Source organism: Physeter macrocephalus, chromosome 21 (assembly GCF_002837175.3).
Source record: "Physeter macrocephalus isolate SW-GA chromosome 21, ASM283717v5, whole genome shotgun sequence".
Classification (NCBI taxonomy): Eukaryota; Metazoa; Chordata; class Mammalia; order Artiodactyla; family Physeteridae; genus Physeter; species Physeter macrocephalus.
The window spans coordinates 84,322,266-84,337,509 of record NC_041234.1 but is presented as its reverse complement, the minus strand read 5'-3'; the positions used below and the strand labels follow the sequence as shown (position 1 = coordinate 84,337,509).

Sequence of the window (15,244 nt, the reverse complement as noted above, 5' to 3'; positions counted from 1 at the left end):
CTCTGTATTTGTGGGTGTGTGTGTCAGTGTGCATGTCTGCGTGTGTATGAGTTGGGGTATATGTTTAAAACTGTATTCTAGTGTTCACTTTCTCTGGGGAGCACGTGTCTAAGAGAATAGCCATTTTGAACTAAGTTGGGACACAAGACCTGCACTGTGGAGACACATTATTTATAGTCTTACCACATACACCTACCACTCTAGTAGTGCCAACCAAATGATTTTACCATGCATAATGCACTAGTAATTAACCTGGTCAATTTCCTTTGCGCCTCTTGTCTATTTCATACTTTTCTTTTAGTGCCCTTTATAACTCTAAATCACTATCTTAGTTTAGGAGCATAAAAATGTATTGTGTATGACTTGGTTTGCTCATAAAATTGTCATATTTGATATATTTAAAGATGTGAAGGCCTGGGGGAGAAAAACAGAAAAATTCAGGGAGAAACCAAGCAAGTCCTGAGAAACAATTGTTTTGTTTTGTTTTTTCCTCTGGGTCTTCATAGCTCACCTCCACTCAGACGTGCAGCCCTTAATAATGAACACAGGCTTGGAATACACTCTGAGATTGCTCTAGGGTGACTAGGGCTCAAGATAATTGTAATTTTTAAAAATAGGTTTCACCGTTGTTTGGAACCATCTACAATTCAATTTACTTTATCGCACAAGCCATGAATAATGCTATGAAAGAAAATGGACGGGCTAGTGCTGCCAGCCTGGTTCAGCATTCCAGAAACATGCAGTTCTATGGATTCAACCAGTTGATAAGGACAGATTCAAATGGAAATGGAATTTCAGAATATGTAATCCTGGACACCAACTGGAAAGAATGGGAACTCCACAGTACTTACACTGTGGACATGGAAACAGAGCTCCTACGATTCAGAGAGACCCCAATTCACTTCCCTGGTGGCAGGCCCCCTCAAGCAGATGCAAAATGCTGGTTCACAGAAGGGAAGATCTGCCAAGGAGGCAAGGAATGGAAAATCAATGGTAGTCAATTTGGCTCAGCTTGGGTTACAGGGAACCTCTTTAGGAGAAGGCATATTTTAATATTGGGACACTCATAGAATCAGTCATTTGCATTTAGGTGACATACACATCTTGGCACTCTACATAGTTAATTTAAAATAATAAGGACAATGATAGGTACTTTGCAGCCTTGAATAACCATCCACAATTTAAAAGCCCCCCCCTACCTGTTTTTAAAAGGATCCCACTCCCAAAGAGGTTTTTCTAATAAGAGGAAGGCATGATGCTTTTTCTTGGTCTTTTGTAGGCTGTGATCTGTGACTGTTCCCCCTGCTAGAAAATTCACCTGTCCTTCCCTTGATGTATCCAAATCCTTTCAATCAGGTTCCACCACAGCAATACCATTTTCCACCCTCTCCTCTCTGAACTAAACGTCTGTGCCTCACAGCTTAGCACAAAATTGCTTTTCAGTTGTTTCTTGTGTATTGATTGTGTCTCTTCCTCCCAAATGGACTGCTCCTTGAGGGCAGGGACTAGAGCTAATAATTCTTATACCCTCCGACCACCCAACACGGTTGGCATCCCATGAATACTTGCATTTGATTGACTGATGGAACTCCTCTAGTTTGTGGAAGAGGGGAAACTCCATCCAATCTCTGAGAGCCAGAGGGGAAATTTGGAAGGATCTATACTATTCCTATGCAAGTGTACCCCACACCCTTCTAAAACCAAATGCATCTCTTTGAAATAGACTTCAACTTCTATTTTGTTTTAGCATGACATACCCAGCTACCTCTTTACTTGCCTCATCATATATTTCCCTCTGAAATCTTAGTAATCTATCCAAATACTTAGATTTTACAGAGGACAATTTACATCCTAGTGAAAACACTAATTATCAAAACCAGACTCACCCTTGAAGGACAAGTGTTAGGTTTTTCATCTGTAATTCACGAGGTCTGTGGGCTCAGGTGAATTAAAAAGGTCTTTTAGTTTATGAAGCCAACATAATACCCTTCGCAGGTGAGATAACATATTTATTCTCAAGAACTCTATTGCTGTCCAACTTAAATTAAAGTACTCAAAGTTTTCCATCCGTGGACTTTTTTTTCTCCAAAGAAACACCCGGGTCAGCCTTAATTCATGTGATCTGTTATTGTCAGAGTGGTGAGTGGTTTTGCTTCAGAACAGTGAAATTGCTTTCTGTGTCCATAAAGTCAACAAGACAGACTGTGCTGGAGAAAAATAGAATTAAGTTAGGTAGATGTAGCTTGATTTTAGAGTCACCAGAAAGCACGAGGAGTCGCTCAGTGGTGCCCTTTATTTACAGCCTCTTTCTGATGCCATTCTTCCTCTTCCTCTTCCTCTCTGCAGGCATCGACCCTGCCTTTGCTGTGATGGTCTGCCTTGCCTTGCTTATAGCCCTGCTGTCTATTAATGGATTTGCTTACTTTATAAGGTACATTTTTTTCTTTTTGTATATAAAAACATAAGCCCATTATAGCCTTGTTAATATTGATTTCTGGGAAGTCATGTTTCAGTACAATTGCCTCATTACATGACCCACTGATTTTCTTTTTTCCGTAGTGATTTACCATCCCTACCGGCCCCATTTAGAGTGAAGTGTTTTCATGATGCCAAGAATAACTTCCTCAGCTGTGTTGTCAGTGTTGTCGCCTGTGAGTAGATCTGGCTCTCAACACTATCGTGAAATAAGAGAACTAGTACTTTAGGGCCTGCCTACTCCCTAGCTGTGCTCCCTTTTCCACTGGCAGAGTCTCCTATAACCACTTCCTTCCTCAAATGGTATGGACTGGTAGGTATGGACTGGGATCTTTTAACAAGTTCCAAGAATTAGGCAGACTTTGGCTAGAATCTAATATTTAGGAATAATGGTATTAATTCACAGGACTGTAGTGGGAATTAAATAAACTGAAGCAAGTATTGTACCTAGAACAATACCTGACTCCCAGTAGGTGCTCAAGAAACAGTAAATCTCATCTCCTTCCCAAGCACGTGGGACTCTCCTGCTGATTGTTGGGAGCCCAGGATCCTCACTTTGACAGTAATCTCTTTTGCCCAGGGTATCATATTCCAGATTTTTACTGTCCTTCTTCCTTGGACAAAAACTATCCCAGCTGATCATCAACATCATCAAGTCCTTGTTTTTCTCCCTCAGCTCATTTAATACATGACCGTCTACTCTGATGAACTAATTCAGGATCAGGGATAAATGGCTGAAGATGGCTTAATATGACACCCCTTTCTTATAATCTTTGCATTTTAACAGTTGGATCCTCCCCACATTAGGATGATTTGGGAAAAATGAAAAATGAAGTCAGCCATACCCCTCCCACTTTACCCTTTCCACCTTGCAAACCACACCTTTGTTATCTCTTTGTGGGTGGTCCTAACAACAATATGACAAGAGCTTGGTAGGGAATGGAGTGGAGCTATTTTGGAAAATTCCAAGAAAAAAAATTTCTAGAGTGTATTAAGTAGCTGTGTAAATTTGGACAAGGCACTTAATCTCTCTTGGCCAGAATTTTCTCATTTGTGAAATGAAGGAATTGGATTAGATGATCTTTAAGAGCCCTTCCAGCTCTGATGTTCTAATGAGTCTGCAAAATCCTGGATTGAAACTATAACAGGGGTTACTCTTAGTGTTAGAATGTTAGCATCGCTGTGAAAAACCACTATTATACATCTCCTCAGTATTAGAAACTTCATAAAGCCACACAAAATAGTAGGTAGCTTATGCATTGTTAAAGCACACTTGATACAGACAATAGTGTAGTTCAAAGGAAGTTTTTCTTTCAATTTCTATGACTGTGACATATCTCTGCTCAGAACAGAAATTTAACGCCTTTAGCCGCTGCCAAAGAATAAAGTATTTAATTACCATCATGAGATACTTAGTGAAAATAAATGCCCTCCAATCAAAATCTTCCCCCTCTAGGGAGATTTGAAGAGTAATAGGCTCTGGCTCCCCAATGCCAAAAGATGCCATGGCAAGGTGGAAAATGGAGTCACTTAGCTGTTTATTTGTCAATCCCCCCCCCCCCCACTATCCGCCAAATGACTGATCTCACTGGTCTTTCCCATGGAATGGACTGGGTTTTTTGGGCTTAGAGTGAGCCCAACCTTCAATTCTCAGGAAGGGAAGGAAAAAAAGAAAAAAAAAAGTCATGGCGAGGGTTTGTTTGGATCTTGTGGGCTGAAGGGCAAAGAAGACTGGAGAGGAAAATGATTGGAGAGGAAAATGGGTTTGAGACAATTGGTACTTCAAGTGGTCACAGAAAACTCAGAGATGGGAGAGAGGCACATCATTTCCCAGAGTCACTTGGGCCTTGGTTCTTCAGTTAACAAAGCACAAAAGATGCCCTCTCTCTGCTGCCTTCCTCCCTCTCTCTGCCCACCGCGGCTGCAATCAGAAGAGCTGAGCGGCTGATGAGTTTCTGTAATAGATGGTGATTACTTGCAGGAGAGTGGCTCTCTGTTCCTTCCTTTTCTCTGTTTTGATTGTTTAAGTTTTTTTTTTCTTCAGAAAGAAAGACGTGCAAAGAACCCAACCACCCCAAAACAAAGGATTCTTTGAACTCCTCCTTTCTCCCTACTCTGAACCAGATTGCCTCGCCTTTCTATTAAGCTCTCCCGTGCTCTGTAATACTAATGATGATAATGAAAATAATGAGCTCTTATACTTTCATAGTGCTTCACGCTTTTCGGAGCACTTTCACATATATTATCTCATTTGATTTTCAAAACAACTCTATAAAGCGAGTAATGCAAGGACTATTATCTGGCTAGATAGATGAGGATGCTGGGGCATGAAGAGGTTAAATTATTTATCCAAGGTAATCTGGCTAATTAATGACAGAATCTGCACTACACCCCAGGTCCCTGGATTGAGAGTCCAGTTTTTTTCCTACTAGAGTGTATTCTGTAGCATGATTATTTTTACAGGTGTGCCTGTTTTAAGACAATTCACTGCGCATATGAAATAGATAAGTTAGGGAGTGATACTTTACTTTGCCAAAAGATTCATGTGCTCTACCCAAGAATTCACTACAGGGCTCTTTTAATTTTCTCTGCAGGGCAGCAGCTCCCACAGTGATAAGGGACATATTTGTTGGCAGACAATTAGAAACACATTAATTGTTTGTTTACAAATCAGTAGAATCACTGAGAAAAACTGTCTGGGTTGCCGGTACTTAAAGCTACAGTGACACTGTAGACTTCTTAGAGCAACTTGACAAAGCATTTTCATTCAGTGGTTGTTTTCCCCATTCTGGCTGTCGGCTTTAATACATTCCACAGGGTGACCATTAAGGGGTTATGGAAAAAGTGAAGCCAAACTGTAGCTATCAGAGCCCCCAAGACAAAACAGAACAAAACAACCACACGGACTAATCCAAGGTTCCCTTCAGGTCCTCAGGTTGCTCAGTTAGCTCAACTGAGGACCCACCTGGCTGTGTGGGTAGACATCATAAACTCCTATGTGTCTAGTAATTGATTTGTAAGAAATAATTGCATTCACCGCAAATTAATGGGCATGTTTGGAGAGAATCAGGTTTAAACTGTGAGACAAGACTCTTTAAACAAGAGACCAATTCAGTCAAAGGAAAAAAAAACTCAGTCAGCCCACTTGTTTGGAATCATGTAGACAAAGCAACCAACTGATTGAATTTTTCCACTTTTCAACCTGTTGCTTTGGCAACGTACAGATGCAACTTTGCAAGACAAGTGGTCTTGTGGGCAGAAATCTGGGCCCACAGCCAGACACCAGGGATTCAAGTCCCAGCTCTGCCTCAGGCTATGGGATCTCACATAATTTGCGTAATTTTGTTTTGTTTCTTTAATGTGTTTTTTGTATTTATAAAATGGAGATTAATGATTCTTGGCCTTGGTATTATCAGAATATATACTATGGCATATGAGAAAAGGTGTGTTGAGTTCTTTAAAAGTATTCAGAGGTGTTGTTTTGAATGTACCCTTGATGTGGAATCACTGTTTTATTAGTCTGGGATACCATCCCCATGCAGCACTTTCCCTTTTGATACCTCTTTAATAGCATTTTCACTTTTCTCTTTTGGTCTTTGTAACATTGCAAGTTATGAGGACCAGGCTCGTTCTCTCTCTTTGCTGTGGATACTGTGGTAAACATCTTTGTGTGGTTATTCTCTCAATTATCTTGTATATTTTTAAACTTCTATCATAGGGCAAATTTACCCCTGGTTTGCAAAACATCCAGCCCCCTGTGACCTTCTGATTGTATGCTTGTTTCAGACGTCGTATAAATAAAATCCAGTTGATTAAAGGACCCAACAGAATTCTACTGACTTTGGAGGATGTGACGTTTATCAATCCCCACTTTGGCAGTAAGGTAAGGAGCATCCCTTTCTCTTATTGCACGGCCCAAGCTGGTATCCACACGCCACAAGTGACTATTGGGCACTTGGCATGTAGCTAGCCTGAACTGAGATGTGCTATAAGAGTAAAATACACGTTGCACTTAGAAGACAGTATAAATGTAAAATATCTCATTAAAATTTTAAAATATATTAATGACACGTCAAAATGATAATACTTTAGATATATTGGGTCAAAGTATATTACTAAAATTAACCTCACCTGTTTCTTTTTTGGTTTTTTAATGTGACTATTAGAAAACTTAAAAGTACATATGTGGCTCATGTTACATTTCTATTGGATAGTGCTGTCCTAGTTTTGAGAAAGTGATGCAGCACACTTTGAGCAATAGTGTAGCTTTGACTTCATATAGCCCTTTTTTGTACATTTGGACTCAACATGTGATTGCTAGCTCCTGAACGGTGGAGGTACATCTCTTTTGTTTGAATGTGAGCCCATAGCACCTGATGTGGTGCTGATAGTGTAATAGGTGCTCTTAAAAATGGTGAATGAATCAACTAGTGAAAGAAAGTTAAGTGTCACCAGGGGTTCTCTTCTGATTGTGATTGTGTTGTAATTGGCCATTTTCACTGAGTGCCTGCCACTATGTCCTGGCCTTGGGCTAGGCTTTGTAAGAGATGGCATGTAGTCCCTGCCTTCATGGAGATTACAGTCAAGTCAGAGAGACAAATCATACCATACGAGTCGGTAGATGCCATATTGCACAAAGGACACTAGAAATATGGTAGAACTTAAGAGGAGATAGATCAGTGGAGGAAGGCTTCTTAGAGACCCAGCACCGAATCTGGGTCTTAAAGAAGGCGGGAGAGGATTTGTCTACGTCCCAGGTCACAAACTGGTAACCACTTTTGTCTGACCTTTATGGTTTTAAAAAATTGTAGCCAGAATTTTGGAATTGTGAGATTATACACAAAAACCTGGATTTCTGGATGTTCTTTATAGGTTGGAAGATCTATCAACTTTGGGCATCATTGTGGCAACTGGCTGAAACTCTTCAGTAGTTGCCATTTTGGGAAGAATTTGCAAAAACGGTGTCTGCAGTTTGACACAGTTCCCATCACTCTCTATTGTCTTATACTCAACTTATTTCATCAATTTATATTACCTGCCTCGCCCCTATAGGCCTCCTAGGCAGAGAAAACAGCACAAACAAGAGCTTGGAAAAGAAAATGTGTAGGGAAGAGTTTTGCCCAATGCAGCTAGTAGTAGGAGACTGTGCCCCTTTGTGCCCAGTATATGTGGTCAAAATAAAGACATTAGTCTTTGCAAATTCTAGTATGGTGGAGGCAGGGTGTAGGGAGAGGATTCCCACACCTCACATTGTTCTTATGTGCTATTTGCTTTTGCTACACCAGCATACCAGATCTGAGAATTAATTATCTCTGTGACAGAACTGATCACTTGCCTAAATGTGACACTAAAACGTATGCTTTAACTTGTTGGCTGGGTGAGAGTGGATTTACATGATAATACCCTGTGCATTTGGAATCAAATGAAAAGTTCAGCTGTTTGCTTTAAGTCTCAATTACAACCCTAACTCTTACTTGTTTAAATCACCAGATCCTTTTGTAAGGTTGATATCATGTTCCTGGAAATGTATTGCTGAATGCCAAAATGATCACTGTGGCTGAAAGCTACATTCTGCCCTTATGCCATCAAAACTTATTGATGTTAGTCTCTATTTTTTTTTTTTTCTTTTTTTTTGCGGTACGCGGGCCTCTCACTGTTGTGGCCTCTCCCCTTGCGGAGCACAGGCTCCGGACGCGCAGGCCCAGCGGCCATGGCTCACGGGCCCAGCCGCTCCACGGCATGTGGGATCCTCCCGGACCGGGGCGCGAACCCGGCTCCCCTGCATCGGCAGGCGGACGCGCAACCACTGCGCCACCAGGGAAGCCCTAGTCTCTATTTTTGAAGCCACCAGAGGACACTGGAACTCAAGTGGTGGAATTTGTCTGGATTTTTCATATTCAATATAACTAGATGTTTTGGGTCTAAAGTGTCAAAACAATAAACATAGCTCAATTTTGGACTGAATTAGCCTCTCCTTTTTATAGGCCTTGCAGTAGTCCAGTAAATATAAAACCTCCTCCACCTATGCCTTCTCTCCTTCCTACTGAGACACAAAATATATTTGGGTTTCATACCAGTTCTCAAAAAATCACCATAAATAGCAGAATAGTGCTACCTTCAGATGAGCAAAGTGCCTAAGGTTTTAAAATCTTGTTCATGGTAATAGATCTTTTCTTTCACTTGTGCATAAATTCTGACATAATGAGAGTTAAAAAAACCAATCATCACCACTTCTCACCATATGAGTGATAAAAATGAATAGGAACAGGGATAGATAGCCTTACAGGGCTTCTCCTTCTCCTTCTCCTTCTCCTTCTCCTTCTCCTTCTCCTTCTTCTTCTTCTTCTTCTTCTTTTTCTTCTTCTTCTTCTTCTTCTTTCTTCTCCCAGGTGGAAAGGGATGGCATTACCTAGACATAGCCCTTGGCTTCTAGATCCTTTTTGGCACTTGGCTTGTATCATGGGTTCTGATGGAAGAAGATAAGGGGAGCATACATTTTCCTTAACTGCTGTGTAGTCACAAACTTGCAGCTGGCTGTGTCTAATCAGTCAAGAAGCCAAGCCAAGAATTTCATCCAAATGGAATGTCTGAAAGTGTAAACTCTTGGTGAATAAAAAATTAATTCAGTCTAGAAAAATTGGCAGGTCAGTAGAAGTCAGGTCAGGAAAGGAAGTTTTTAGAAGAAAGTGAAGCTGAAGCCCAAATATATGTGGATTTTGGCATATTCTCTTGCTTTCTCCTTTGCCCTTCATGGAGAGGTTTATATTTCAATATACAGATCTAGGTGCTCCTGCTGAGATATGAAAATAAAGAATGAAAGGGAAGTGGATTCCTCTCTGGCCTTGCTCTGTTGAGGAGAGTTCAGGTTGATGCAAGGGTTATGTGAAGAGTCAAGTTTTCCACCTTGTCTGAATCTTGAGCTGTTGGGACTTCAACACATTAGGAGCTAAGTATAGTTTACTATTGCCTTGGAGCTTTGTGATAGTCTTGTCTTGGTAGAATGAACTGAACTCGGGGCTAGATCAACTGGTGATCTTCAGTTTATCAAAGACTGTTAAGGGCAGAGTGTGTGAAACTACTTAAGATTAATTTTTATTGGCAAGCAAGAGTGAAACAAAGCATGGTGTGGTACAAAGAACACAAGACTGGAAATATAACATCTACATTCCTCTTCCAGTCCCTAAGTCCCTCTCTAGGTCTCTGTTTCTTCATTGTAAAATGAGAGTGTTGGAGTTGGTGGTGGGGAATGGCCTAGACAATACCAAATGCAACTGCTAATTCTGAATTGCTATAATTTTAAGAAAGGCATATTTAGAGACGTGGAGAAGGATATGAGGAACTTGTTGACTTATTATTTCTTCATATGAAGTACGTCTGCTGGTTCAGTTAAAGATATTAAGTTCAGTTGAAGATGTTCATTTTTAAAAGTTAACACAGATTGGAGATAACTCTTCCTTTTGTCATTCAACTGTACACTTCCTAGCCCTCTCTTATCAGACTTATGTGTACTAATTAACAAATAAAGGAATAAGAAATTTGGCCTATTTAAACATCAGACTTATAAATCACGGGCAGATGATCTTCTCACTCTCTACCATCTTATAGCTTTCTGAGATACCTTTTGCCATTAATCTTGCCTGCACAAAAAAGGATGCCATTCAAGATGGTATAAAATAAAGAGCTAGGCCTAAGAGCCAGAACAGTGGGATTCTGTCCTAATTTTTCTGTTGATTTTTTTCAAAATGTTAGAGTCTCATCTTTTTCTCATTTTTGTCTATAAAATGAGGGTCCCAAATTAAATTATGACAGGCATTCTTTCTTGTCCCCAAAAATCCATGGCTCTAATCTTCTCTAGGAGATGGAAATATCTGCAAAGCTTTGCCTTTCTTTTGTGGTATGTGGAGGTGAATTGTGGTATACGGAGGTGAAGCACAGAACCAATCATAGCATAAAATAATTCTGGGGATAGGAAAAATTAATCAATCTCATGTTTATAGAGCTCAACTCATAAGAGTTACTCTCTTAGGAATTAAAAAAGAAAAAAATACCATGTAAGCACAGTGTCTATACCATAGCTCAATGCTCTGTCCTTAATCACGATAATTTTGTTCATAAACTTTCTTTTCTAATCCTTTCACAGAGAGGAAGTCGTGCCAGTGTAAGCTTCCAGATCACGTCGGAGGTCCAAAGTGGAAGGTCCCCAAGGCTCTCCTTTTCTTCAGGGAATCTGACTCCAGCTACCTATGAAAACTCCAACATAGCGATTTATGAGGTAGGATATCCAACAGCTATCTAATCTGCTGCCTTCTTGGGTTTTAAAATGAGGCAGTCACATAGGACTTACTTAGTCTTTGTGCCAAAATATTGAGGCTTTTGGTAAGTCTTTCCTTTTGTTAAGTTTTTTTGTCCATTATCCCCTTACAGACTTGTTTGGTTGACATTTTTGACGATGATTTTCCTCGGCAACTAATCAACTTACTTCCAACTTCATTGATCTTTCAACACCACGTATTTACTATGAATGCGTAAAAAAGTTCGTGAGGCCCAAACACTTAACCATGTCACTCATTCCAGAAGACATAGATATAATAATAGAAGAAATGACTTCCTGAGTGAACTGTTTGTGATGGGATGTCTAGAGACATGCTTATATAGAGTAAGGCTTGGGGCAAGCTCTTCCCTTCAAATACTGCTTGTTCTTCCTTTACCTGTTATTCTCTGATATTACTGAAATCTTTAAAAAATTATTCATTTCTTTCCTTTTCTCAGCCTGTACTTCCTCTTGCAGTAAAAGCTTACCTTCTGATATCTAAAATAGAAATCCTTTTTATTTCACTTAAATTTCTGTCTTTCAAGCTTTAAGAGACCACCCCCAACCCCTTGTTCTAAGATACGGGAATTTGGCAACCAGAACAAATCTTGCATCAGTTAGAGAGACGAACTGTTTCTTCTCAGCAGGAAAGAGTTAAGCAGGGGGTAAAAGGGAAACTAGACTGCCTTTCTGTCCCTCCTAAGTAAGGCCTTCCCAGTATGGTTTCCTTGTTTTGTTTGAAGATACTCCCAAAAGCAGCAAACACTCTCAACTTCAATAGTAACTACAAAGAAAGTCCAAAACAGGCCAGAATGAGTTTTTAGGTTGTCCACCATTGGATTTTCCAAGTGAATGCTCTCCTTCATTGGATAAATAATTTATAGCTACATAAAAATGCCAAGATTAGCATGGCATATATTTTCTCAGTGTACCTGAAGTGTGTTGACTTAAATTTGGAGCAGGAAACCTCTGGACCTTGCCTTGAACTTAATTTAATCAAAGAGGAGATTTGATTCAAATGTAAACTTGAGGTATTGGGGAATTGACAGTTCTACTCTCTCAAAGACCAAAGGCAAGATAATCTCAAGATAATCTTCTGAATGTCAAATGGAATGGGGCTGATGGCTTTACAAATATATTGACATCTCTAAGATTCTGAAGTAAATCTCAATACCTAAGGCAGTCTCTTGGTTTTTCATCTGTAAATTGAGGGGTTGAACTAAAGTCTTAATCTTGCTGTTCATTAGAATCTCTGTGGGAAACTTAAAAAAATACCTATGCCCAGGCAGAGTAACTCTGATTCATTTGGTATATCATTGGTATTTCTTTTAAAAGTTCCCCTATATGTGCAGCCAGGGTTGAGAATTGCTGAACTAAGAGTAAGGCCTCTTCTGGCTCAGATATGCTATGATTCTCTGATTCTGTGGAAGAATTTATGTGTTTAATTGTGGTATGTTTTATTGGTGGAGCTGGAAGGTGATAGTGTAGAATTAAGAAGGGAGAAAATAAACATCTGTATATAATTGGCCTTTAAGAATTTGTCAGATATTTCCTCATTTTGGAAGGAAGCAGACAGTTGAGTTAGTTCCCATAATGACTGTTGTTGGTCAGTCAGATCATGGGTGTTTCTGAATTGTGTAGGCCAAAGGGGGACTTTATCTGCACAAAAGGAAGGAGTTGGTGAGAATAATACCACACCATGATGTCAAGATTAGGCTGATGGCAGGGTGCAAAGGAAGACAGTTGAAGCTAGAAAACTGCCTAGCTAGAGCTAAAGAGGACTCCGGGAGAGAGCAGTAGTCAATCGAATCAACAGACCAAACAAAGAGGTCCAGTGTGCCTTCTGAAACAGCCCTCTATTAGGAGTGTTTTAAAGATTCATTATCTAGTTTAGAATAAACCGAATTTTCATAAGAATTTTTACTGGAAGGTGTGGAAGTTCCAGACAATGTGCCTGTAGTAGCAGATACCTAATAACAGAGGACAGGCTTCTTTAGGACATGCCATAACATTGTAATACACTGACACAGATTCACACTTTGATGGGACACACAGATGCATAGCCTTCGGAACTGTACAGGAAAATCAGCCCTTATCTCAGAGATACTCTGTGAGATGTAAAAGGAAAGCCAGCTGAGCAGACTGCTGGGGAGAAAGAGCAATGACTGGCCGTTGCAATGGGGACGTGTCAGGATCTGTTCTAATAGCCACAATTTAGGGGAGAGGGGGTGAGGTGGGCAGTAGTGCAACCCTGACACACTCAGAGAGAACCCACTGAACTGATCCTCCCTCTTTATTCTCTGGCTCCTTCTATCCCTCAACCTCTCCCTGTGTTTTTCTCTTTGTCTCATTTCTGTCTCTCCCCCGCACACCCTCCCCATTCATTTCTCTTTTCCAGAGCCTTTTTTTTCTATCTTCCCACCTTCTATATCCCATATAGCTCTCTCTCCACTCCTCTCCTTTGCACCAACCATCTTTTCTCTCTCATCACAGAATTGGATCATCAAAGCTGAAAAGGACCTTAGAAATCATCTAAGTCGTCCAGCTCTATCAGTGAGGAAACTGAGGCTCAGGCCGATGAGGTAGCTACCCTAAGACCACCCCTGAATTTGAGGCAAAGCCAGGTCTAGAACTTAATTGTCTTGACTCTTAGTTAATACAACATGGCCTTAGTGCAAAACTGATGGACTTTAAATTACTTCTAAAAACTTTAGCGGATAGAGTTTGATGTTTCTTCCTCTTAATTAAAAAGTTAATGATGAGTGAAGTATTTTATCATTCTTTCTCTTAAAAGAAAAAACAAAACAAATAGTGCATGCGCGGTAAAGATAAAACCTGCCCATATCCTCCCTTTTCCTCATTACTCATAAAGTAGGATACACACAGACTTAATAAACATTTGCTTATAAAGTTCATGAGAATTGTTTAAATCTTTGAACAAACACACACAAATCCCCCAAACCAAAGAAAGCCCATGGGAGGAAAGAGCAACAAAGTGGGAGATGGAAGACCTTGGTTCTGTTACTACCTAACCTTCTGACCTTGGGCAAGTCATTTAATCTCTTCAGGCTTCAATTTCTTTAAATATGAAGCCCTCAAATTTGGTGATTTGGGAGGAAAAAAAGCTCTGCTTGACTACTTGTAAAAGTTAATAAGCAAGAGAGAAAGCGGACCCATATCGGCAATAGGGTGGACTCCAGGAAGAAGGTATTAGATACTGGCTATCGGCAGAGTCAGGGCTGCCAGTACTGATATTCAGGGTGTACACCGCACAAGGGAACCACTTCTAAGAGGGTACTATTCACATCGTAGACATATAGTAACTTATATGAGAGTGGTGCAGGAGTGAGCAAAGAGATTCTGGCCTCTCAGCCTAGTTCTGGAATGAGGTGGCGGACCTGACAAAGAGGCCTTACCTGGCAGGCAGGGCTTGGTGGTACGCAGAATACTGAAGCTGCTAGTGGAGTGTTTTCCCTGGTGTCTGGAGGATGTATGAGTCAACGAGAGTGTGGTACATGCACAGATATATACAGCTGGGGCTGCTGCCCAACATCACAGGGCTGCCACAGGCTGCAAAATAATATTCTCACTTTATTTTTTTACTTGAGGGAAAGCACCCTTTTCTAATTAGCACAAAGGTGCCATAAAGGCTAGCGGTGACCATGGTCCAAGTAATATAATTGCAAAGGTGCTGGGAAGGCTTTACTATATGCACATCAGTGTATAACCCACACATGGGCTGACTTTGTAAATTCCCAGTTAGAGTTTATTCTTTCAGATTAAACCTCAGCCTTTGATCCCTCTAAAGGGCAAAATCCTTTAGATTTTGTGGGGCCTTACAATGGGCCTTTCTAACCAGTTCCTAAGTGACTGTGATGTAACTGGTCTAGGGCCACACTCAGGGAATTGCTGGGCAAGAGACCAGGAAAGCTGCCTTTGGTACTTTGACCATTCTGCTACAGGCAGGCACTGGTCCTGGACTACCTTTCTGAATTTTGTGGGTGTGAGCCTGGCTGGCACAGTTTTGTTCGGCTGCTGAAGGTCTCTAGAAGCCATTTCCTAGTTAAAGGGTTTTGAGCTCCTTGGCCAGAAGATACCCTCTAAAACACAGTACGGCGAGTAACTCAGATGCCTGCAGCTCCCATTATTAGCCTTTGCCTCCGGCTGGTCTCCAGATGTAGTGCCACAGCTGGATATATTCCATAATAAGAGAGTGGCTACACTCTCTTATTCTCGGAATTTGACTGTACAGAGCTCTCTGCTTTATTATCTCTACTTGATGAAAAATTGGTGCAGCCTGAAATGGAATCTCCAGGCTATAGGTAATAGACATGAAAGCACTTTGAAGAGGAGAGAGCGCTGTGCAAATGTAAGGCATTATTATTATTATTACAGAGAAAAAGGAATCTATGATTTGCTTTTTTCAGATTTGGGCTGGACAGAAACTAAATAGGGCTT

General features: G+C 40.5%; 1 protein-coding gene across 1 annotated transcript in view; it reads left to right on the top strand.

Moving 5' to 3' along the window:
• The window catches only part of GUCY2F (guanylate cyclase 2F, retinal), an 82,398-nt gene that overhangs the window by 22,265 nt on the left and 44,889 nt on the right, over nucleotides 1-15,244 (top strand). Inside the window, exons 4-7 of the mRNA XM_007105795.2 lie at nucleotides 618-972; nucleotides 2,347-2,431; nucleotides 6,262-6,358; nucleotides 10,616-10,747. Coding sequence (XP_007105857.2) covers nucleotides 618-972; nucleotides 2,347-2,431; nucleotides 6,262-6,358; nucleotides 10,616-10,747 — 669 coding nt within the window. The remainder of the gene's footprint in view (nucleotides 1-617; nucleotides 973-2,346; nucleotides 2,432-6,261; nucleotides 6,359-10,615; nucleotides 10,748-15,244) is intronic.